Genomic DNA, 27,272 nt, shown 5'->3' with positions numbered 1-27,272 from the left:
GACATCATTGGGTCCTAAAGCCCTACCATGCCTTGGAAACTGAAAGGATTTTTCTTGACTGAAAAATTCAGCAGAAAACCAACAGACTAAGAATCTATCAACATGGGCCGATTGCCTTTAGTCCACTTTAATTTCTGCTTTTGAGACATTATGTATTTGGCTGCCAGATTACAACACTTGCACAACCTAAAATTTTCAGTGTATGTTCATACAGATACTTCAAGGCCAGCTTCTCTTCAGATGAATTCATCTCCTCAGACTGCTGAAAGCTGTGCACAGTTTCCAGCTTTGGAAATGTACCAGGGTTCTCCAGCAAAGCTCATTAGGTTTAAGGGCATTTTTAAAGGGAAGGAAAAAAAAAATGAAACACAGGCAGTATATGAAAATATATGGCCCTTCTCCACAGCCTCATACCCTGCTCTTTATTTTACCTTCTCTGCTTAATGAGTCAAAGGTTTAAACAAGCACTAAGTTTCTGCACTGAAAGTGCAGCCAACAGATTAGTCACAGAAGCTCTAAAGCTTTTCATTCCCTCCTTTCCAGGATTTAGGAGGAAGGTGCTTAAATCACAACATAAATTATTTTCCCCTTGGTGTGCTTGTGCCTGTCAAAATAAGTGTTGTTTTTATGGGTACAGCTCAGGCAATTATCATTATCTTCAGTCAATAACTTAACCCTATTATCAATGTTTTTCTAGTGATCCAAAGACTGGAAGTATCACTAAGAGTTGATGATATATATTCCAATATTGCAAGAGGAAAATCTATTTTTATACCAAAACATGTCAGGAAACAAAAATAATTATTCTTAAATAATAATTCATAATAATTATTATGATTATTCCAGGTAAGATTCATCTTCAATTTCTGTTTTTCCACTTTAAAAAAAGATGATTAATTTGCTGCTTAGAATTAGGAAAATAAACCTTAAAAAAAAGATAGTTTTATATTTTGGGTGACGATTTTGCTCATTTTTTTTTTACCAGAACTCCTTTAAATTTTATTTCTATTTGCACACTAAAAGGACCTGAAACGAAACTGTAGAGATTTGAAAAGTCCCAGAATTAGGGTCTTATTTTAACTGTTGTGAGACAAACAATCTTTGCTTAGGTTCTTAACCATTTATAAAGAACTCCAGCCTCGCAGAGACATGCCTGACAAAGTCTGGCCCTACATAAATTAAGCAAAGACCCTTGAAATAACATAATTCAATATGATTCATTCACATAAAAGTACAACATCATTTGCCAGTGAGCAGCAGCCATCCAGCTCCTGGTTTCTGCAGGGGCACGCTAAAACATACACTGCCAAATAAATGATCCATTAAGACACTGCACTACTTAATAACTCAATTATCTCACATCCATATTAGTTCATAGACAACAAGCAGATCTTGAACTTTTGCATATTTTCAGAGTTGGAGAACTTTGTAGAAAACTTAAAGGTAAGTTATTTCTGTCAGGGCTGGTCCTTCCTTGCATACACTTGGACATTACTAGCTTAGATAACTCTTCCTGCAGAACCCATGCCACAAAAATTTGAAAGCACTGAACCAAGTCTTAGCTTTCCATTGCTAAGTAAGAAGCATAAACTGCATTAGAATCCCAGAAGGTTTAAGAAATCTAGAATTGAGAGGGGTTTTTCCCCATATGTTTTACCATCATAATGTTTAAGCATAACATTTGGTAATTGTCTTTGGACACTTGGTTGTATGTTTTTGTTTCCTCTCCTATTCCAGTGACTTAAGCAAGTAAAAGATAGAATTCCTTTGCTTTGATAATCAATTGCATTACATCTTCAGAAGTATAAAAACACTAGTCCTTTACTTTCTCTCATTTATGAAAAAGGTACATTAATGGCTACCATTAAACAGTGTATATTGCTCTAAAACACATTTTCACACCCTGTTTGTCAAGCCAGGAAGCTTTCATATCACTTTAAAAAACTGAGTAAATATTTATTAAAACATCTTAACTTATAAATTGGAACTTTAATAATCATTTATAAAAGCACTAGTATCTCACCTACAACTTCTGTACATTTCATCCTCATTTAAAGCACTGAGTGTATACACAGAAATAGCTAGGGTTAATACCTGTTTTTAAAACTCATTCATATGGATGCCCATATGAAAGAGATTTAATTACATACAAAACCTAGTTTTACTCACATCACATAGAAGTGAAAAGACAAAAGAACACCCCCATATTTAAAAAATTGGCCACTGCAATACATAAATCCCACTTACCATAAAAAATACATATCCTCCTTGTATTTTTTTGTCTCTGTAAAAGTGAGTATTGCTTTTTTTATTAAGACTCAAAACACAGTTCTGCTCAAATATATTGCTATTTAATTGGCACTTAATATGCAATTGCATTTTAACATGGATTGATGTTATTGTAGGCTAGAGAGTAAATAAAATGTGCTTGCTCAGTCTTCTTGCATCATGTAATTCTGTTTTCATCCACACAGATTCTAAATTCTTGTCATGGTAAATGGGTGATAGACTGCAACTACTAAATAAACCATGAATAAGGTATAAAGTTTTCTAGGGACATGTTCCAAGGTTTCAGACTTTAAAGTTAGCAGTGGATCCCATTAAAAACCTTGATAATATTCAGGAAATGGTCTGATGTTGCCAGGTGGGACTATCTTAATTGACAATACAAATATCAATCTAAACATCAACTTCGGCTAGACTCTGAAAGTATTTGAAAAATGTTAACTTATTTCAGCATTTCGCAGAATCTACCCCAATTTTAATCCAGGAATTTGAATCCAAACCCAGCTAAAGCTCTGATTATATCTAAAAACTTATTTAAACAGAGTCTTCCATTAACTTGGAGTGTCAACAACAACAGAAACATTAAAAGTAGTCATTCTAAACACCTTTGGTCATGGAGGTACTAGGAAGAAAAAACAGCTCTCTTTCCAGAGCAAAATGCATGGAAAGTAAACCTTTGTGTCTCAAATTACTATTTTTCTTTTCATTTTCAGCATGCCATCGTCTTGTCATCTCTACTTTGTACTTTCAAACCACCAAGTCTTACCACCCAGATTGCCCTCTCAAAGAACAGCACATGGAATATGAATGGCTTGGGTTCAATCATATACATTTGGCAGTGCTGGATTACTACCAGTTTTCTTAACACACTCCCATTCATAACAAGTTGGCATAAAACAGAATAATGAGCCACACTCTACCATATCTACTATTTTTGTCAGTTTTATAAGGCCCAAAGCTATCCTAGATAATCTGTGCTAGAACAAAGCATAGTTTTTTCCCCCATTGACAACATATTGTTGGTTCCTACTGATTTCTTTGTAATCTCTTAAGTACTTAAAAATAGCAATTTTTTTTTCTTAATGGAATTAGCCACATTGGCCCTGCAAAACATTTCAGCTGCTTTGGGAGAACATGGACATTTGCCATTGATTTTTCATAAATATGGGGCAGCCTATGTGATGAAGACATGGTGCATTGCAGAGCAGAGCACAGCATCTTTCTTTCAGCTAGTCAAATTTAAAAGAACAGTCATGTCCTCTGATGGTCATCTCCCTTATGAAGAATATTACACTAACAGTAAAATATTCTCAGTCATTCGATAAGTAATGCATGAGCCACTGGCACCAGGGACTCGTCAGGGAGCAAGAAGCAGGCAGTCTTCTTAGCCACGTATGTGAGGTGGTATTTGTGATACTCTTAGGTTATTTGTGATGTCAGAACAGAATGAAAGAAACACATAACATCATGCTTTTGGCAGTGCAAGCTGTATCATCTGTAACCTTGGTCAGCAGCCAAATGCTCTCCCAGCCACTTGCCAGCTACCCTACTGAACAGGACAAAGGTAGAAAACAGGGAGGAAAAAAATCTCACAAGTTAAAATGCAGAAAAGGAGGCTACTATTAAAGGCAAGACACTCAACCTGGGGCAAATTAAAACAATTTCTTGCCAATTAAAATAGATTGAGAGAGAAACTTCTGTCACTTCCTTCTCCTGCTTCCTTTCCTGGCAGAAAGGTCAGCTTCCTGACCAGATTCTTCCTCTTCCCTCACTAAATGATGTTATGGACCTGTCATTCTTTGTTACCACTTTTTGATAGCTGAGATGATTATTTTGCATAGGGTTTGGGTGCCTGCCTTAGCCATGGTGTCCTCAAGTGCAGAGGTCCTCCTTCCTCTGCTGTGATGGAGCTGAAAAAGGCTCTATAGTGTCAGTGCTAAGGAACTGATGGGTCTGACTGGGGTAGGCAAAGCATTCCTCTGTCAAATGCTGTACCAACTCAGTGGGATTACATGTGTGTTTTGCCATAAAATCCCAGGCCTTGGAAGGTGATAACTGCCCTAGGTGTCTGCCAAAATCCTCCCACACACCCTGCTGCCCAGGGATTGACCACATCAGGTCACATTGCTCTGTCAACTCACCAACAAGTTGTTTACTCTTGCACTTGGATGCAATCAAGTTCCACCTATCCAGAAATATCAGATAATAGGACCAAACAGTTTACAGTGATAATGCCTTGTCAATATTTTAGAAAGTGTGAATTTAAATGCCAAAAACATTATTTATATTGGCTTTTGAAGGGGGAGCAGTCGGAAAAAATTTCCCCACAGTATCTACTCTGAAAGCTCCATCATCCTATGCTAAATTAGTTTTATTACGTACATAGAAAGAACAGATTTGCCCTTCAAAATAGGTTGACAGTAGATAATCCAACCATACCCTGACTGCTAAGCACTCCAACTTTGAGATCACTCTACTGACACTTAAAACTTATAGTTCTACAGCAGCCCATACAGCAACATTAATGGAGACTTACGCACTAGAAATCCTACAGAAGTAAAGCAGTACCTATCATTTACAAAGGACTGTACTGAAAAACAGCATGTGCACTAATATAACCCTTCCTTTGTAAAGTTCCTCATACTTTTACACAAACCATTGAGTGTAGGAGTTTGAAAACAAATCATGAAAGAGCATTTCAATTTCCAACTATTCATCTAAACTTTTCTCCAATGACCTTAGAGCATCTCTTAAAACTGGTTATTTCATTTGCTTTGCATTACCCATACAGATGCTGAAAAGTCAGTTACACACCTTTTCTTGCATGATCTCCGGGGATATATAAGAAATTCATCAATCTTGCAAAATTCCCACAAAATCTAATTGATGCTTATTAAGTAATATAAAACCCAGTGGCCTGTGTAAATATGATTAGACACATAGGCTGAGCATCTTCCTACATAATCTCTTCACATCAAAACTAATTTCTGCTAAAAGAGCTATCACCTGAATTCCCTTAAGAGTACAGTTAATTTTTTTAGCATAATTTTTGCCTTTGCTTACTCCAATTCTAGTCTAACATTTCTTCTTATACAAAAAGCCATGACCAAGTTTTGCCTTCTTTCCCTTTCATTATCAGTCCCTTTTAAAATTTGTCATTATCATTTTGTAGTTCAATAAATTTTTTCACTCATTCTCTGCTACATTTCAACACTGTTGATTTCAGAATTTCTGCCATTCTGCCTCAGGCAGGATTGTAACCTCATCTATTGTACTGCTTTAATTCCAGCTCCCTCCAGATTCAGAGAGAGGATCTCCCTTCTCACTAAAATAATAGACTCCTGCTTCCAGTAGTAAAGGAGACTGAACTTGGGATTAAACAGAAGTCAAATTTAGTTCCCAGCTCTCTTTCTGATAGAAAGAATTTAGTTAAGCTAAGCTGTTCTTGTCTACTTTGACAAATAGCAATATTGAAGATGTAGCAGGAAGAGAACTACTTAGCCAGGTGTTCCTTTGCAAAGGCTCCCTCTTTACAGTGAGTCAGAGCAGAGTATGGGTTTGATTAAATGTGGCTGATAATAAACCTGTGGGTAAACTAAAGGCTTTGTTTAGTTTACTATTGAAAAAAAAAATCTTGATTTCACATTCACTCCCACTTCCCTTAATTAAAAGAATGTTCTTAAAAGGCTCTTAGTTTTTTGCTTAGCTGGGTACTTGAATAAAAAAGATTGAATAGCACATCAAAATAATGTTAATGTGTGCCTTGGTTCCTGTTTGTATATAGATGACCAAATTCATAGCACTGCAGTTCCACTGCAACTTACTTATTCACAAGTTTGCTAATTTGCCATATTTTAAAATCACTTAATTAGGACAATTCAAAGAAAATTTCTTTTCTTTTAGTTCTGCAAGCACATAACATATGCAAGCCCTATAATACTTTTTATTTCAACCAGCTGTCATGCACAATCCAGACTATGCAAAGCAATAACCAGCCTGTTTTACAATTGACAGAACCCACGCAGCCCTAAAAAGGTATCTCCAATACTCAACTACCAGCATGAAGGAAGGGTATGTGAAAACCTACCTGAAAAATACATAGTGATTTCCAAAGAAATTACATTCTTCCATTTAGTAGGTGGCCATTTCTGATAAAAATCTCAAAACTACTCTGTTGGACAAATTCTAAGAAAAACAACTGAAATTTGTGGACCAGTGTTATGCTTGATAAGGGCTCAAAGTCAAAATTTAAACCTTAAATTTTCCACATATCCAAGGAGTAGGGGATTGAGTGGTCTAATAGGAAACCAAGGTTTGTGGCTTTATGTAGGAGGTTTAATTTATTTGGGTCTCAGTACAATCAGCATCAAGAGGGAGCACCAAAATCAGTGAACAATGAGACACTGATACAGTGACAATACATTGAGAAAGCACAGCACTGCCCAAAGCTTCAGGGTGTTTACTAAAAAACTGGGAATGCTGTCACCGAGACTAATTTTATTATATTCAGTTTCTTCTGTTCTCTGAAAACCCATATATAAAATGTGTTACTCCCATTATTCATTTCAAATAATGCAAAATAAATGATCCACTTGAACCACACATGCACAGCCTGGAACACATCATTTTCAATACAGCCTTATTCTTTGTTTCATTTTAGCATTGACAGTTGTCCAGATGTGCTATATCTTTTCTTCACAACCTTCTGGAGATACTCTAGAACCTCAGCTTCGAATACATAGCCAACAACGATTGCAACAAAAAATTGATGAGAATGAATTAATGCTTTCAGTTTATTCCTTAGGCCAGAGTAGGTATCTGACTTATGGAAACCATAACTATGGGTTTTGAGGAGCAATACAGTCAGGGGAAGTCAATACCACAGCACAGAGCAAAAGCAGAGGATCTCAGTCACAGACACAGACCCAAAGGCTTTAGGGAAAGACTGGGACAGGTAGAAGACCGATAAGATCAGATGACAGCAGAAGCTAAGTAGGCATGGAAACAACTGACAAAAGCTTTGAAGGAATTAATTTAAACATTCCTTCAAGGAATGTTAAAATTACAAATAAAGAAACAGAGTAAATAGAAGGATTAAAGCAGACATTATCAATCCAACACAGAAGCCAGAAAATATCCATCCTCATCATTTGAGCAATGTTCATCAAGACAGAAAAATGGACAAAGACATTGCAGAAATCAAGGTGAAAGTCAAAGAAGCCTCAAAATAAGAATTATCACAAAAATGAGGTTGTGGATAAATGGATAAAGTATGTGATAGAACTAAATTTACCATATTTCTGTGAATACCTACAAAGATAAACTCTAGTAGAGCAAAGCAACCATTCTCATTTTAAAAAAACCAGCCTTTTTCTGTCCAACACACATCTATCTGCACTGTTACTCTGGTGATATAAAAAACACAAATGCATACTCATTTAGCCATCATCAAGTCTGATGTTTTATAAACCAAACCAACCTGCATAATACGAGTGCCCCAGCTTTCAACAGCAAAGATCACAGTAAAATGTACAACTGAGAATGCAAGGTTGTAATCTTAAGACTGGAAAAACATTCCAGTAATCAAAAACACTTGGCAATTGGAGTTTCAAATCATGAAAGGTCATTCTTACAAAAACACGTAAAATTTTGTCACATGTCACAGATCACATACTGAAACTAGAATTCTTCACTCCTTACTTCAGGTCTAAAACTCTGTCCATGAAACACTCCTCTAGAGTGTGCAAAAGTACAGAAACAGTAATGTCATCTATCCATATAAAAGAGTTAGTAATTAACATTTAGCACAGCAACAAGCTATCACCACTGATCAAGTTGGCACACAATTAAATATGGAACTCACCAGTAGCCTAAGCAGCACAGTTCTGAAATCAAAGGCCCGCCTACAGGACGAGAGGCAAGGCAGAGAAAGCACACTCAGAGCCTTACCTTCCAATTAGCAGGAACTCCCCGAGCACTCCCAGGCGCCGCATGGCAATGAGGATGCCCCTGACTGTCATTCCCTCGCAGAAGCACACCACCACTCTAGCCTTGGGTAACCTCTCTCGCAGCTTGCGGAGCAGGCGATCAAAGCTCTTCTCCCCAGCGTTGCTGTAGATCTTGTCAGAGTGAGCAATGCAGAGACCCTCTTGGGCAGCCAACTCTTTGAAGGCTTCCATTCCACTTTCCCCATAATTTCCTGTCAAAAATAAAAAAAATTATATCATCCATTTAACCAGTTGAACTGTGATGGGAAAGTGAGTTCCCCCCTCCAAAATCAAGCAGCATTAGCAGAAGGAAGAGCAAAAGAGATCCATCAAAGTGAACATGCTCAGAGTTCAGCAGAGCAACAGGATATCCATGTATCAGTAGGTTTCAACAGAACTGGTGACTGCAAGTTTCTTTTCTTACGTTGACTTAACAACAGATAGTAAAGGGGATAATAAAGAATGGATAGGTAGAAAAGGGAACAGATCAGACAGCAAGAGTGAAGTTTTATAAGCATTTCTATGGCAAAATCCACAGCCAAGCTAATATAAGAGAACAGTAATAAGAAAGGGAAAAAAGGATTTAATTCTAAGCTGTCTGTATAACATGCAGTCCATGTTCACAAAAGTGAATGAAAGATGGATGCACATTTAAAACATGCTGATCTGGTAACATTTTCAAAGTCACACTAATTTGACCAAGCAATGTTCATGACAGCTAAAATGTAGGCTTCATGATGTCTCTCATAGATTAGGAGACTTTCTAACTGAAAGAACTTCAGAAATAACCCTTTCCAAGACAAATATTTGAACTGTGTGGTCCAAACTATATGTAAAAACTGATTCTCAAATTCACTTTATACTTTCAGCAAGCCAAAACACCAGTTTTACAAAACTCAGAGTGCCTTCTGTTATGGAAACTGGTGAAACCCCCAGTTTTCTCTGAATATTTTGTACATGACATGAGCACAGAACTTATGATGAACACCCATCACATAAGAGGAACAGATGGATTTAAACAACCCCATCTATTAACAGTAACAAGAAATGGTTCAATAAGAGAATCATTAATTTGATGTTATCCATATCCATAATGTTTATTTCATTTAATGAGGGAGTAAGATCAGATATGCTGATCACTTCTAGACCCAGACCTTTTCAAGCAAGGAGTGATTGAAGAGGTCCTACTTCCTTGTTTCCAGCAACTGTTTGAAACAGCAAACTGCAAAGAGGAGGACTACTGAATAAGCCTAAGTTTCTTCACAAAAAAAAAAAAATTAAAACTCCTCAAAAGTATAGCCATCAGAAAGAAAATGCAGAAAGAGACAGTTCAGGCGCTCTGTATAAACTCCGTAGAAATATGTGCATTTTTCCAAAAACATGGATCATTTGCCACAGATCAACACTACGCAGACATACTATGACAGTCATTGTCATACTAAGTTGAAGACAAACCTGACAGGTCTAGTGTCAAACACAAAATTGAAGTTCCCCAGCCCCTTGCACTGAACTGCCCTAGTTTCTCTTAAATTTGAAGTGCAGCAGAATGGCCTCTTTTCTAGCCTGTGACTCAACATCATATTCAGCAATCAGGTCAATTCTGCTTTTTTTTTTTTCTGTGAGCCAGAGGTACACCAGAGCAGCAGTCCTGCATGAGTGTGGGGAGGAGAGAAGATCTGTGCCTGGTGGGAATTCACCACCAAGCAGCCCAATCCCACAACCCTGTACTTGGGTAAACACTGTGGCCTTGTCATATGCTGAGAAGGACCCAGATGGAGGCATTTCCAGGTATTTATAGGCCAGGACCTGCAGTCACCAAGGGACTTATTCCAAGGCAGTACAGTTTGAGCCATACTGCTTTGACGACTTGCCTCAAGTCCCAGACTGAGGTGGGACAACCTCACCCCTGACTTGCTATTAGCAAGAACTTCATGCTTCAGAAGGATCGATTTCCAATTTGATGCGGAACTTTGTTCAACAGAGGCTCATTTGAAACCAGTAGGGCTATTCTTAAAGACTTACCTAAGGAGGGACAGGAGACTAAACCGAATCCTATTAGATGTTTAGGCAGTGCATATTAAAAAAAGTATATAGCAGGTTTTTTTACCCAAACTTTAAGGAAGGGTTTTGTCATACATCAGTAAAGTACTAATTCTGCTGCAGCTCAAGTTAATGGTTGCAAGAAATGAAAAATTAAATCCATTTGGTATGATTTTTCTCAGCTTTAATTTTGATGAAATAACAATTATCTCAAACATAGTCAAATCCATACTAACAGTACGGCAGCCTACCAAAACATATGCTAAGAGAAAGATTGGTGTCTATAAATTCAGTAAGTGTGACAGAGTTTAGAAGGGAAAAAGCTAATTAAGATCAAGAAAAACATGAACATAATATGGAATAAGCAAAAAAATAAGGCAGGAAATCTGCAGCTCTAAAGGAAAGATTTCCAGTCCTTACATGAAAGTAGCATAACAGCTGTCCAGTAGCAGCACAAAAAAACTCTGATGTTTGACTGGAGCTTCCTCAGCTCACAGGAGCATTATGTAAAGTAGGTTTCTGCCACAGCCTGAGATGAAACTTGGTGACCCTGGAGGTTTTCTTAAAATCTGTTTGCCATGCTCCCAGAGCAAGACAACATGCTGCACATCTTTTGCCTCCAGGGAAAAATATCAGAGAGAAAAAGAATGTATGACATATGTTACATAGATTGTTCAGTGCACTCAGCTACCGAGGTATGGACAATGTAAGGGCATATATAGAATAGAAAACACCAATTAAGTCTGTGCAATAGCCAAGAACACAGCCATCTGTACCAGCTTGGTGGGTACATCCATTTCAATTCACACTGCAACAGCTGAGAGGGGAAACCTGTAATGAAAGAAATCTTTGTGATTGTAGTCAGTGAAGAGTTACATCAGGGCCCCAGGCTAAGACCTTTCTTCCTTTGAAAGAGCCATTGAATAAAAGATCTAATCTTATCTGAAAATGCCTTTTGCTACCAGGATCAGCCATGAAAGGCAAAATTATTATTGTGATTTTCTTCCTGACCTCTATCCAAAACTAGCTGAGACAGTAACATACTTTGAGCCCTACAATTGGGTCTCAAACAGCCCATGCCGTTTTTAACCTTTTTTTAAGGTCTGTTCAATTTGTACCCTAATCAAAGGGTACAAATTTTTCCTTATATGCTTCATTCAGAGTCTGTACAGCAGTATAAAGGTAAATTCTAAACCTATCATGACTGCAATTTTACCAAGAGGATTTTTATAATGCTTTTCTTTCAGTGCCAAAGGAAGCTTGCTTCACCACTGAGAAAATTCAAGATGAGGCCATTTCTGAAAGGGATCTGCATATCTAAAGATACTGCTGAGAGTTAGGCATAGTAGTAATTATTCTCACTCATTGCAATACATGCCTTAAATATCTTAATAAAAACATTAAGATGCTGTAGTAAAAATCAGAGATGTTATCTTAATCAAGAGAAGACACACAAAAGAAGAAACTAACAAAAAATTCAGCCTCATTAATTGCTCCTGTGAGCTAGTAAGTATTACATTTGTGCCACAGCTATATTGAAACTAGTACTGTTTAGTTGTATAAACACTTTAGTAGTGGAGGGAGCAGAACCCATGAGCTCCATCTAAGAGGTTTATGGTGGTTTTTTTATTACTGCTGTTTGGCAAATTTATCCCCATTCTCTTTATCGAGAGAATAATTTGTTTTTCATTTATGAAATGGAGCAGAAACAGCTCAGCACTGAGGTGCTTATGAGAATTCTGGAGACTGTTTTCTTGAGGGATGCATAGAATGTCTGTGTGGGTCTTCCCAAGCCATGTAACAGTGTGTTGTGTTTTCAGGGGGCTTAAAAGCAAAACAATGTCCCACCTAATCTCTATCTTTGAATGAAATCAGCTATTGATTTATTAGGGGCAATAGCATACAGAACTATTAATCATTCATATTTGAGCTGCACAGAACATTTCCTTGAAATATAGGTTAATCACCATTAAAAAAAAACCTTAAAGACCATAATGCTGAAGAGAAAGACTGAGACTGTTCATTCTTGCTCAGCTTTAAGTGTTATTAGGAAATACCAACTACATTTTTAAGACCCATTTAAAGAAAAACCTACAAAATGGACAAAACCCTCAGCAGAGAACTCTGCCCAGAAGAATGCTCCAATGCAATTAAAATGACAAAATGTAGGGAGCAAGAGTAACTTCACCCACCTCAGGCATGAGTAATCCCTTCAGGTGAGGTCACCTGTTGCTCACCACTAGGGACTTATTCGCTGCATTTATTCCTCTAAACCATGGCAACCACAACCTAGATGAGAAGTGAACACACAAAAACTTCCATGTACCCTTCAAGCACACAGCAAAGGTAATGCACCAGATAAGAAAACCACAAACTCCAGTTTCACTGCAGGGCGCTACAGAGGCACGTCATATTGCAAGAAAGTTCTCCTTAACAAGTGAGAAACTATTTTTTGTCCTCTTCTTTCCTCTCAACATTATGATCTGTTTTTCACCTCTCCCAAACTTGTAAATACCTTGCTGGAGGTGTGAAGTCTGTTTCATTGTTCATTATTGATTCACTGCAAGACGTCTCTTTTACTCAACTAATTAACTACTTCTTGGCAGAGAAAAGAGGACTGCATGACATACCAGCAAGTAACTTTTTAAAATCTTCGCTGCTGCAAAGGCAAATTATTTGGGAAGAGCAGAGCAAGGACATGATCTGATTGTCATGTTAGTCCCTGACATATTGCAATAAGTGATTTGTAAAAACTAGTGATAACAGATTAAATAAGATAACTATAATTAGATAAGATAACTATACAGTTGGCAAATACAAGTCTTAAAAGACAGCAAAGTTTTGGACCACTGAACAAAAAAAAAGCAGAAAGAGCATCAGTTTTATCTCCTACAATATTGTATGCCTCCTTACGCCACAAGGCATCTTTGAGTAGGGTCAGTAAAGAAAAAAATTGAGTTATCTACTTTTAATGTAGTTGTTACAAGTACCATATTAAATGGTACATGTGTCTAGTGTTAGTTGATTACAAACTAAAAAATTACAGCCATCATATTTAAGCTAGTATGTTAGTAACAGATTGGGAACACGTATAGTATCAGCTAACAAATCTGAAGTGACAAGTAGTCACTTTCTAAGCTGTAATAATTCATCCACTCACATAAATTTGTCCACACCTTTGATTGGGAGAGTTACAAATAAAAGTCAAAATCCATAATTATTCCCTGAAGGAGCCAGACTGACAAAAAACCAGAAAAGTTGTAGAAATGAATCTGCCAGTGTATAGTATTGTGGTCTATCCCAAATACAAATGCTATGTTCATAGAAAGCAGCCCTGCTGGTACACAGCTTCCAGGGCCATCGAACTAACACCATGCAGCCTCTGCCAGACTTTTTGTCACTGGGAAAAGGGCAAGGATTCAACACTGCCATGTTTCCCCACAATATCTTTTTCAAGGCTATCCCACTGATGTCAGGGCATGCTACATTTTACTAGTTATAAATTATTCCAAATAGGATTGGTTTTTTCTTTTTCAGCAAACTCTCTACACCCAATGTTGACTTTGCTACCTAAAGCCCTTTACCACACAATTTCTTTTCAGAGTTCAGGTAGAAAATTACATTGAGAAAGCTTCCTTTGCTCAGTAAATTTCACCTCAGGTGTTTTTAAGGGACAACTTCAAAGAAGGCAACATATGAGAGTACTTCACAAACCCTAAAGTACTGGCTACTCTATAATAAGTGGAATTCTGTGTGGATGTGGGCACTGATTCTGTTACCAGTCCAGACAAAACAGCAGAGAAAACATCAAAATTACAAACTTCACTTGACTTAAAATCTCAGTAAAACTGCAAACTTTAAAGGAAAACCTCTAGCACTTATTTCATTCTGAGTGGTTTACAGAGAAAGAAACAATCCAAAACCTGCTTTATAGAGAATGCTGAAGTGGCTATTTCAATTTCTCTGAGTACAGTGGCTTTGAAGAGAAAAATAAGCCCTGTAAATATTGGCCCCCAAAAACAGTTTAATACAAGTTGAACATCAATGCTACTCACTGCCAGGAGCCACCCCCCTACACACCACCAATTGTTGGCATCAGTCAACAGTGGATGGGAACTGGCACCGTTAGTTTATTATCTTACCACAAGACTTTCATACCTTCTCTCTGTGAGTTCTCATGGGCAGCTCCTCACAGCACTGACTCCTTCCCTCTTTCTTCTGCACGGCTGTCTGACTCCTTCCTGTCCCTAGCACAGCCACCTGACCCTCACCCCTCACAGCAGCACAGCCAACCTACTCCAACCCTCTAACTCTCCTCTTAACTGGCTGACCCACTCTTTTATAACACCCATCCTTATTGGACACAGCTGTGACCTGTTAAGGGAAAGGCTGTTCCTACTCTTTGGTAATTAGTACAGCTGCAACTCCTCAAGGGCGAGATTGCCTTCAGCACTATCTCTATTCCCCTTCAGCACTATCTCTATTCTCCTACAGTCCATCCTCCCACAACTCACTAGAGGTTTTCCCCTCCCCTGAAGATCAGCTGGAATGATTACTGCTTCCTACCACTTAGATTGGGTCCAGCTACCCATCTCCTCAGTTCTAAAGTTGCTTTTAGCCTGCTACTACACATCACTATCAAAGTCCTCCTTACTGTCATCTTGCCTTCCAGACCAACCCATGGCTCTCTGGAAGTCAGTGTTTCCCTTACATTTCCCTAGATGTATATCTTTGACATTTTCAAAAGGACTTTGTATTGGATGGAGATCTTACCAACCTTTAGCTATGGAGAAGAAAACTCATTATTAGAAACTGAAACTACACTGCAAGCACTCTGTCTTCATTTAAGCTTAGGAAAATTTCCTGGATTCTTTCCAAGTAACTGCATTCTTGCCTTACAAAGGCCAGCAGGATACGTTAAATGAATGAACTGAGTCATCTTTAGTAAACTACATATCTCAGCCATCTGTGCTTACAGCCTGTTTTCTTCAGGCCCTTCTAGAAATGCAGAAAATGAGCTGTTAAGGCCAGACTGTCTCTTTTTTTTTTTTCATTTCCTAGTGTTAACCAAAATTGAGTACAAGGGATTTTTTTTAAAAAGCTGAAATGTTGAATTAGATGGTTACTACATCCATTAAACAATACACTATTCTTTAACATAATAGAGAAATGAGATTATATTTCAAATAAGCAAACTTACTTTATATAAGTGAAAACTTCAAATTTGAAAACTTATTTGAAAACTTCAAATAAGAAAACTCAATAATTTTATTAAATGCTAGGTTGCTTCTTGTCCTTAATTACAAAGTAAGTACATTTTGCCAATAGCTCACCACAGTGAAGTGTTACCTCGGTAAAGAAGACACGGAAAAAGGTACAATTCTGCCACTCAGTAAAGTGGTTATATTTAAGCCTTCATCCTGAAAGCAGCAGGTGCAATATCTTGAACAACTACTTGATATTCTTTTCAGAAATACAGCCACAGGTGAAGTCAGCCTGAAGTAATGAGACTACTAATGCTAAATGACACTTCCCTAGTAAGACAAATGCCAAAATGTGGTACCGTGCCGTTTTTTCCCTAAATGCATTCAAAGCATACACCCAGTGATTATTTATTATGTATCTATCAAGGAGTTTGAGAGGTTTATATTCTAATGAAGCTATTTCAGCTCCAAACCTAGCTGACACACTACTTGTAACAAATTTGCTTGTTGAACTTCATCTTTCTGTTCATGACTTATCAACAAGGGGCTTTCAGTTCTCTTCAGAAAATATTAAAATTTATCTACTAATTTCTAGAATTAGCTGTTGGTTGGTTGGTTCTCTTGGTTGGCATTGGTAGAAAAAAGTCACACACTTTTTTGTGTGTGTTTCTTGATGAGTATGGGGAAAGTAAACGTCAGAATACAGTTTCAACTGCAATAATGATATCTTTTAGGTTTAAGGTTGCTGTGAATATTACATTTAGTAAAATCATTTACAAAAGTAGTTATAGCAAGGATACCCAGAAGTGCCATCAAAGTAGGAGAACAATATTCCCCTTGTTTTTAATATGAGCAGAAATTTCAAGAAGAAGGAAAGAAGCAAATTTGCAGTTCTGCTCATGCTTTGGCAGTTTTGCAATTACGTTAGCTCACATTCAAGCACAATATTTAAAACCTTGAGCAATCAAAAATCATGCATACAATTACCCTACTATAAGGGTTTGAACATAAAGGAATTAATGAAAATTTCAAATCGTATTTCTACTGGTTATCTGCTTTCTGAGCCTGAGGACACATAGCAGTCAGTTTCTGACCTTTCCTTATAATTTTGAGAGTTAAAGATGGCTATTTTATTTTAGTGACTCAAGATAGTCACAAATTATATGTTTTTATGGGCTGGCACTTAGAAGGCCAAACATCATGAAATGCTCCATAAAGAGTCAGCAATACTATGACCAGTTCCCAATAACCTGCACTATCAATGACTTCAGGAGGTGTCTGGAAAGGATGTTAGAAATTAGATTATTTTCTGAGTATTTTGTACTCATTTTCTTATGAAAGAGAAGATAGTGTTTGGACCTACTCCCACTGAAGTGAGATTTCAGTGGCAAAACTGTTGGATGTTTATTAAGTTTTAAGAGAGACAAATTAACTATTAAATTTTATTCTTCTCTGGCCGTTAACATACATCATTGGAAAAAAAGTCCAAAAAGCTACTGAACTACAACCCCAGAGCTAAAAGTTCATGACCTTTAAGGAAATTTTAGTTTACATATAATTGTTAGACACTGATACATTCTGTTCATGTGAGTCACAGCTCTAGATGTGAATTATATTGCATCTGGAATAACATATAACTAATAAATCTTAGTCTTTTGTCTAAAAAACTATACCTAATCCTATTTATCCATAACAAGAGAAACTGTATCATCTAATTGGAATAGAATCCTGAAGTTTTTTGCAAACCAGAAGATAAAATTTTTGATGTATGCTTTATCAAATCCCTGAATACTATAGACTTATATTCAGGAGAATATTATGTTATTTTAGAAATAATTGTGGTTCAAATTAAATATGTTTAAGAAAAACAGTGACTGCCTTGGTGTACCTGTCTATTAAAGGTTTTGATGAAAATTAATATAATTTCATAATATTATGTGAAATTAATTCAAAACAAAAAACAAATTCAAATTCTGAGTTTGAAAGGTACTCTCAGTAATAAAGTTGAGGAGAGATACTCATACCAGCATTTCCAATTTAGTTCATAACTGCAAGGATTGACACAATATAAATGTTTGAGTTACACAGTGTTAAATGTCATGTCTGCTGCTGAATGGTGAAACATTTGAAATGTCTTTTCCCAAAGGCTATCCTAGTATCTGCATATGAAAAGTTCATTTAATATTGGGAATACAGGCAGAGCTAGTACAGGAAATTAATGTAAAAGTTGAATTACTACAAGTAAAGAACAAATTAGTAGTTTACTTTACACAGCTCCCACAGAGGTAATATAAAAGAATGAACTCTGGAAGGGCAGTCTTGAGAGCTAGAAAAAAGTGGCCAAATGCAAGTAGGAGAAATTGATAAGCTTGAACACGTGGGATAGTGAGATACTGTGCAGCTCTGCGAGGCTGCACCCCAGGGATGGCACCTTGGACAGGTTGATTCCTCCCATACCCCCACCCATGTCCACATTCAGGAATGCTCTCAGGTCACCTCCTGTGCTCCAGGACCTAATGGGGGAGGCCTTAGCATTGGCGGGAGGCCCTTGCAGCATTCCTGATGCAGTTCTTAAAGCATCCTTGAGGAGATGACGGCAGTGCTGCTACACAGACCTGTAAAATTGCTCGATGGAGGGAAAGCAGAAGGACCTTTTGCCAGGCTAAGAAATAGGAAAAAAAGACAAATCATGGAGAAAGATGAAAATATTGGTTTTTTTCCCCAAATATTGCAGACTTTGAAATTTTGCCTCCTCTACAGCCAGGGCTTACAGATAGATCCTGAGGAATGGCTTCTGGGTATTCACAAGTTGTACTGCCATCCAGAAGGTCCCAGCACCCTTCTGTTCTCAGCTCAAAAAAGCTTGAACCCAGGCATGCCATTCCATCGTGGCTTCAGCTGCTCTGTCCTCAAAAATGTTCCTGGTAAAATGCACTGAAGGCAAGGAGAGGCCTCAGTCAAAGGCCCACAAAATACCTTCAGGCCCCTGCACGTACCAGGGAAGCTGGACAAGCCCTGCTTGCTCCCGCCACCCTGTATTTTCCCAAATTGTCCCTCTGAGGGCCAAAGCCTGCAGAGAAACTGGGCACCAGCAAAGTGGCCAAGGGGAGCTGGCACTGGTGCCATGCCCCAGGACAAGGCAGAGCAGCCTCGCTGGCCACGGATGGGGCTGTGGCAGCCTGGCAGCTGAGCCACCCTAGCTCCAGGAGAGGCTGATGGCAGGGCAGGCTCCTCCACCACACCAGGTCCTGGTTATTGGGAGGGGAAGCTAGGATGAGAAGGAGAAGGAGAGCAAGGGGAGGCACATGGCCACAGATGGAGCAGTGGCAGGTATGACATGGAGGAGCGAGGCCAAGGCTGTGCACGCATTGAGCACATCCAAAAGCAGCAGCTACTGAGGGCAAGGCAGCTGTGCTTGCACATCTGGCTGTGTCCAAGCTCTCCAGGAACACTGGGTCAGCCACTGCCAAAGTAGGCTGTGAGGTGGCAGATTTGGGTGGCCTGCTGGCCTCAGCTTTGGCATCCTGCTGACATTGAAGAAGTAAAGCTTTTGGCCTTGACAGTGGCCAAAGGGTAGCATTGACATGGCTGGCTCTGATCTCACATCTCAGAGCCAAAAAGTACATCTGCAGCTGTGCAGATGTGATCTTCTTGACAAAAACATCATGGGGGACTCCTCAGCCATTCCATGTTGTTGCTCCAGCATTGGAAAACAGCACAGCCCCCTGTGTGCCAAGAATTGTGATGAAGGTATTCATCAGGGAGTGATTTTCAGTGTGTTCAATATTTCTGCTGTGACTGAATCAATAAATGATTGACATAAATGCCTCTTGATCTTATGACAACATGCGTGGTAGGTCTGATCTGCACACTAAAATGTTTCAGGTATTTTTCAACAGCAACAAATCTATTTTTGACAAAGAAGAATATAGCAATTCAACAGATGTACTTCTACCACCAGGAGTGTCAGAAACTCTATCCCTAAAGCTCTGAGTGGGTATCATGGGGATATATAAGAGACTTGAAAATCATAATTGCCTTAAACACTATTAAGATCACCAAAGGACTTTGGGCAAACTGTATTAAGAGGCTGCTAACATCAAAGCCCACCCTCTCAATATCACTGTCACCACCAGCCCACCCCAAATATACCTCCTGGATTTGGGGAATTTGGACTGTGAGCTTACCTGATGGGAACTTGAGATAGAATGAAGGTGGCACTCTTGTTCAGTTATCTCTGGTCTTAGGAGAAGTAAACAAGGCTGAAGGAGAAGAATGTATTCACAAGGAAAGCCAAGCTCAGCAGCTGTGCTGAAAATCAGATCTGGCTGGGTTTCGGGCAGGCAGGCCATAGTCCACAGACTCATTTGCCAAGGCCAGGTATTCACACTCTCCCTGCCAGCTAAGGGGGAGGAGAAGAGTTTTTGTGTGTATGATGGCAAAACCTCTGGTACAGAGGCTACAAGCCAGATAAGAAGCACACCCTGCAGAGAGTCTTCCCTCATACAAACTGGCTCAGTTGTAAAACTCCTCCAACCACTGGAAATGTCACAGTCACACAGGACATTGACATGAGAGGCAAGTGTCTTGTTTTAAAAAGAGTCATAAACCATCAAAGACCGCAGAAGCACTCCCCACACTCATTCCTAAGGCCTAATCTTCTCTCTATCACTTTTTTTCTTTCTCTCCCCCACCTTCCTTCTGCTTTTCCTATTTATTTCTCCCTCTCTCTCTCTGATCCAAAAGCATAAGACACTACAAATTCCATTTTGGCATTGTATAACCTAACATCACTAACATGCCTCTGGTATGAAATAGCATAATGTTCTGTGACAAGATGTAAGCAAGAATGAGTGAGAACATACTGAATCTTTCAGATGTATAGAATTTTTTCAGACCAAATATCATTGACTTCTTGTATCTAATCCAAATATAAATGAGTGAACTGGTGCTGATAGAAAACACATGTGAGATCAACAAATAAACATTTTTTCAGTTTCTATTATATTGGACATTTTATAATTTCCTTCTTTGTTCCTTTCTTATATTTTTCAGGAAAAAAATCACTTTCTTTTCAATTAAAGTAATTACCAGTAACCTTCAGTAACACAAATTGGTATTAAGCAGAGGTGTTAGGTTGGCCAAGTGTTAAAAAAAAAAGAAAACCAAAAGAACAGAGAGGGTCTTTATGAGAGCAAGCTCATAAAAGTTTCATTAAAATGTTAAATAGATGGAGAGGAAAAATAGGTCTTCTTAGAGAAAAAAAATCAGCAGTGAAAAGGCCATTGCAAATTCTGTATACCACTGAGGTTTCACACAAACTCTTTCTCTCTCCAACAGAGCATTTCTGGAACTTAAAATAAGGTCTGTTAGTCTTTTATAGAAGTCTCACATAATCTCCTGTCTTCCATAATATTTTTTAGATTTGATGATTGTTAGTACAGAACCAAGATTTCATCAAAATAGCATGGAAAATACTGATGCTTCATGTGCTATTGTGGAAAGAAAATAATGATTCTTCTTAAGATGTAACTAAGAGATATACAAGTCACATGCTACTTTGATGGTACTGATACATCCCTTTTATTAATTGTAAATGTTTTCTTTCTTTTACATGCAAATGAATAGCTTGTTTGTATGGTTTTCATGCACTTATCTTTTGAGATGATCGTGACATTGTGATCTTACAGGATACCTTTAATGAAATGAGGTTTATCTTACTCTATTTTGAAGAGCACTCTCCTGTTAGACTCTATAATTAAATTGAGTGAATTTAAAGGGTGATGTTTCTGTATGCAATTGTATAAAGATACAAACCCACAGCTGCTTGGAATAGGGAATTTTGTGGCATCTGTGAGTCTGCACTACATGAGAGCAGAGATGCTCAAGGACTGGGTAGATCCCACTTACATGATAGGGATTCCCCTAGAAGGTACAGAACGCATTAAGCTGTTGCCTTTTCAGTAGTGTTTCTCGGTTTCTAAAATGATGGTATATTTTCACCATCTATGTATATTTTGAACATCTATGTGTTCAAAAAATAGTGAACAGTGTTTTTGTTTAAAATATGGTCTGAAGGCAAATTTTTTTCTGTCTCCTTTGAGACTGTTTGAGCCTCAAAAGGTAATATTCAAATTAGCCACTGTCCATTTCCTTTGGTATCATCAGGATCCAGCTCAAGACTTCCTGATTGCACAGATAAAACATAAATGGGGAAGGGAGGGAGAAAAGACTGTCAGTCTAAAACAATACACAAATTGTCACAGATTTCAGCCTATTTCCTTCATGGATTCAATTTAAACCCCTCTGGAATGCTTACCCAGATAAGGAGATAAGAAACTCCTTCACGTATGCAACATGAAGCAATTCCATGAGCAATGCATTGCAACTCCTTCCAATGAATTGCAATCCCACATGGAGAGTGAAAGATGCCCCCAAAGGCTGTCTGGGCTGACTATTTGGGTAACACAATGGCCTCTCTCCCACTGTCACTGTGGCCCCTTCCCAGGTGCAGGGCTGAGGGGAGGGTGTGAATGTGCTTTTGATACATCTGGGAGGGTGAATACAAATGCAGAAGGCTGCTCTTGAAATGTCAGCCTGATGACAGGAATTACTGGCACAACTACGAGCAAGCCCTTTCCTGCAAAATCATTGGCAACAACAGACTTCAAAATTAGGGACAGAATTTGTATTAGCTTAAACTACCTGTGTTAGAATTTTCTACAGTCCTTCATCCTACATAACAACAACTGAGTTTCATATTTCATGTGTACAAGATCTTTTGTCTAAGATTAGCTTTTCCTCAAAAACATATCTCAAATTGCTATGGTAGTTCCAAATGAATTACAATTTTATCCTATACCTCTGTCCAGATTTTAGTATAATCAGAAAAGCATATGGTTATGCATACTAACATACTATGAGAAGAAGATGCGTTAGGCAGACCCCAATTTTCAGCTTTGATAACTTGACTATTTATAAGAGGCTGGAAAGCATGTTAAATGACAGAGTGAGGACAAAAAAACTACTGTTTTGAGGATGCAGATTTAACTTAATGAATCTAGGGTTACATGCATATACAAGTGAAAAAACAGAAGGAGTTGGGCCTTATATTTCTGACAATGTTTAAAATGCTGCTGTAACTTGATGCAGAGGGAGGCCAAAGGATGAAAGCTGTGTAAGTTTGGAGATTTTAATAAATACCAGTAGCACTTATCTCACTTTTGCCTCTCTTGGTTCCAACATTCTTCTATCTATTCCTTGGATGTCTGATGCCTGTACAGATGCAAAGGGACTGTATTTCCAACAGATACAGCAAGGCCATGTTTAAAAGCACAAAGGCATAGTTGACAAAACCCACTCATAGGCTTTTGGGAATGCAAGAGCTAAACCAAATGTCTTTTGAGATTAATTAAAAAAACCCTTAGTGTACAGAGTGGAAAAATCTAACAGTATAAGAAAACTTCAGAAATTGTTACTGAACTCTGAAAAACTATAAAATCCTTCTTATTTATGTGAAAGAGCCAAGGCAATATTACCAAAGAATCAGAGAAGACAAATGGTCCTGCAAAAAAAGCTTTTGAAGCTTGATAAAAGTCAGCTGAAGCGAAAGATATATGCACTTCATCAAGATATATCTAAAAATGAAATGCATCCATTTTTCTGACTCCTGTATGAGCTCTTCACTTAAGAGCTGGACTCAATCCTTGTGGGTGCCATCCAGCTCTGTGAATATTCTGTGATTCTGTGAAAAGGCTTTACTCTATAACAATAATAAAGGCTGATGACTACTGGCATAGTATTTTTGCATAAGGATTTCCATTTTTACTTAAATAGTTTGTCTGTCCTAATCTTAGGTTAGTGCTTTCTGAGAAATTTCAAGCTCTTATTAAATTGAAAACAAACATTTCCATGGTGCCTCTTTAAAAAAAGTCTAAATTTATCTGGACTGAATATCTACTGATTTTATTTTTCAAAAACAGAGGCTCAAGCAAATGACTGCTGAAAAAAAAGAGAGTTTCAGGCTTATACAATGCCTCTGAGAATTCTCACAGTATAGAATGACAGTATTTCCAAACTGTCTTACTGCATCTTTCTTAGCTAACAAAGTGGGCATATCAAACAAATAAGATATGCTAAAAACAAAATTAAGATATTAGAGAGGAAACAAAATAGGATCTGATAAAAATAAAGTAAATCACCCGACTCTGCTAGGGTTAAGTTTAACTTCTTATTTAAAGATGATATTTGAAGATAGTACTTTTCATGCATTGTCTGACACTTTACTGCAATTATACAAAAAAGGAAAAAAAGGCAAACTTTATTTACTGAATTAACATACATGAATCTTCTGAAATAATCTATTGCACAGCACTTTGCAGCCAAAGGAACTGTCTGAAATTATCTGTTTGTCCTTTTTCTTCACTAAGATTTTTTATTTGTTAGTTGTGGGGGGAAAGCAAACACTCTCAGAAAGACAACTGAGTAGAAGCTAGGTTCTCAATGGTGCTGTGACCAAGTTGGGTAGCACACTCCAAGTACACCTGCCCAGGGAGAATGACCTCTCTTCAGTAAGCCTTAATTGACCTCTGAAGTTGTGCAGTGGTCTGGCAGCTTTGTGCCCTGTACTGCTTCCTAATATAGTTGTGGTTGATGCTTTCCTTGTGACCACTTTCACTCAGTGAGCATTAGAGAAGCCTCATTGTAACATCTAAAGAAAAGCTCAGGAATAGCAGAGCTTTTATCTGGACTAAAAGCCTGGTGTGACAAGTTTCACTTGGCACTTCTCAGACAAAGATTAGAGTTTAACTCAATAACCAGCAAACAATCAAGAGTAAAAATGACATCTAAAAAACCTCTGCGATATCTTGTTGGAACACTCACTACCAGCCTTGCTGTCAACCCTACAACCCAAAGAGAGCTGTAACTGAAGTTTTATAGGAAAGTGACTTGCAGGAGCTCCCCCTACAGTACTCTATCTTTTGTTAAGTCTCATCAGCAGCTATAATAATGTCTGCATTTCCAATGAAAAAATCCAACCTGAGACAGAAAAGGCTGTTAACAACATCGTATTTTAAAATGTTATCACACACATTGCCTGGGAAGAGAGGTTAGATGGGACAGTTTTCCTTGGCAATATTAATCAGGCTAATTACTTCATTTTTTTACAGTCAAAGAAGTTAATGATTTTGCTCTTTTTATAAGTATGTGTCTGCCTACAACAAAAAGTATTGATGATCAAAGATAAATGGATTTAAGACAAAAGAAATCCAAATCTGAATTATCTATTACATTGACATCATAGTTCTAGGAAGAAAAGATGAAACATCACTTCCTGAATTGCATCCACTTTAGTCACATTTTGTTATAGATGTCAGCTCTGTCAGAATATCATCTGTCTGAATGAATTAGTGCAAAATTTAGTACTTCACTTTTAAAGAAGAATAGGATTGTAATGGCATTTCAATTTTCCTTCATCCTCTTGTTAGCACTTGATAAATGCACTCTCACAAGCACTGCTGCTCATCTGACATGATGCCTGCAATCTTAATTTAACGAATCTGAAGAAAATGCAAAGGCAGAGAACTTTCTGGTTTTCTTAACATTTCTTGAGATTTCTGCAAACTATTTTTTCTTGACTACTTTATTTGAGTGGATTAATAGACCTTTTTCTCCCCTCCTAAGCAATGTTTTATTCTGAGTGGGTATTCATATTAACAGAGGTTGATGAACATAAAAGACAATGGCAATGAAAAACATCTGAAGCACTTCTATATATTCATGTATGTATACAGAGCAAGAGACACACAAGCTGGTTTTGTCTCTTACCAATGGGGTGCTGCGAAGTCTTTTTCTTAACCACAAATGAGCATTTTTCTTTCTTTTCTTATAGAGTTATGTCAGAACATGACACTTGCAATAGACATTTCCCCTGAGAAAACTGCTGTTCTTACCATCCTTGAGAAACAAAATACCACTGCTCCTTCAATGCAAAAGCCAACTGCAGGCACAACTAAAGGCACAACGATGACTCAAGTGCCAAATGTTGGCTGGGCAATCTTTCTGAGAGACACCAGTAGAGATTTTCCATCTTCTGAGCACACAGCACCACCAGTCATCTGCTACACGGGGAGCTCTGTAGCTGGAGCTGACTCAAAGTTAGTCAAAAGCATTAGCAGGTGGCAGGAGGGGCCCTAGGATATAGGGACAGGTGAAAGCTTTGGGGAAGCAGGTTGGTTGCTCCTGGCAGATCCTAAAATGTGGATCCTAAAACTGGGCAACAAAGTTGGGCCTTCCTTTGCCTCTCCCAGTAATCCCTCCCAGCCACTTTCTTTGCTTAGATCTGAACTCTTACCGAAAAAAAATGAAATTATGCCATTTGGCTGGTGATATTGCAGCCCAAAAGGTAAAAGAGAAGCTTTAGAAACCGTGAATTTCAGAAAAGAAAGAAAAAAAGGAACAATGATTATGGGTCAGTGCTAAAAGGGATTCTGCAGAACAGAAAGAATCTTTTACTAAGTTTATGTTTTCTGTATTTTGGGGAAGAGACAGATAATGTATACATACCAGAAGATGGTGACGGTGTTGATGGTGATGATGAATGGTAATGTCCCTTCCCAACTCAGAAGAAAATCAAGTGGCAGCTCCAAAAGGTCAGGCATTTTTTAATGGATGTGTTCAGATAACTTCTGACAGAAATTGCTTATGAGCCTCTAAAATACTAGAAACTATTTTTGATAGCTGTTGGCAGTCATGAAGTGCCAGAGGTCTGCAACAAAGGCAGTGTTGTGCAATATTTAAAAGGATAAGTGAGTTAACCTGAGTAATTACAGGTCTGTCAGCCTGACATTCATTTTGGAAAAAATAACAGGTTATTTTGTCAGCTGACATGGAATTTGTATACAAAAAATATTAAGGGAATGGGGCAGTGTAAAGGTTGCCAATCATTATGTGTATGTGGAAACTAGGTGTTTCCAATTCAATTATCCAAATCATCTCTTATAATTGAATTTATAATCTTGTTTATAAAAAGTAATGTAATCAATGCAATATTATTCAATTTCTACAGGACATCTACCTTCATTTTGCATGACATTTTGGCTATCAGCCTGGAATGATAAGAATCAGTACTGCAGACATAAAATAGATTAAAATCTGGCTGGTAGGTTTCAACATACACTTGCAGTAAAGAAACACTAATTGATTGGGTGCCTCCTAATTGTGTCCCATAAGAATCTGTCCTTAGATTTTACAAGTTAACATTAATCAGTGACCTGGAAAAACAAAAATACAAAAGCATTACCAATAATTTTTGCAAATGACAGAAAGATTGGGAGACAAGTTACCAATGCAGTCTGATCTAGGTTAGTCAGTAGACTGGACATAGACAAAGAAATATGCAGTTAAATACACACATCAATTTAAACTTTCAAGAACTAAAAACGCTGCACATAAGAAATATTGGAATCCATCATGGGATGCAATTACTGGCATGGTATTTATAACAGATGATCCCTGAAGGTAATGCTGTGGCTAAAAAGAATAGAATTGGAGTTTAGTTATGTAAATAAATGTGGTACTGTGGCAACAGAGATTATACTACCTTACCTCTAATTCACAGTATTACAACTGCTTCTGCACTGATATCCAGTATTACAAGATAATGGAAAAATGGTGATATCTCAAAGAGTAGCCATCACAATCATGAAAGACAGAAGGATGCAACTTTAAGTGAGCTATACAAAAGCTGAGTCTC

General features: G+C 37.9%; 1 protein-coding gene across 7 annotated transcripts in view; it reads right to left on the bottom strand.

Annotated features, from left to right (window-relative positions):
- The window catches only part of GRM1 (glutamate metabotropic receptor 1), a 179,368-nt gene that overhangs the window by 133,377 nt on the left and 18,719 nt on the right, over positions 1 to 27,272 (bottom strand). For all 7 annotated transcript variants that reach the window (XM_068184885.1, XM_068184884.1, XM_068184887.1 and 4 more), the window contains exon 3: positions 8,236 to 8,485. In XM_068184885.1, coding sequence (XP_068040986.1) covers positions 8,236 to 8,485 — 250 coding nt within the window. The remainder of the gene's footprint in view (positions 1 to 8,235; positions 8,486 to 27,272) is intronic.

This window comes from Anomalospiza imberbis, chromosome 3 (genome assembly GCF_031753505.1).
Source record: "Anomalospiza imberbis isolate Cuckoo-Finch-1a 21T00152 chromosome 3, ASM3175350v1, whole genome shotgun sequence".
NCBI lineage: Eukaryota > Metazoa > Chordata > Aves > Passeriformes > Viduidae > Anomalospiza > Anomalospiza imberbis.
This window is presented reverse-complemented; position numbering and strand designations above follow the sequence as displayed.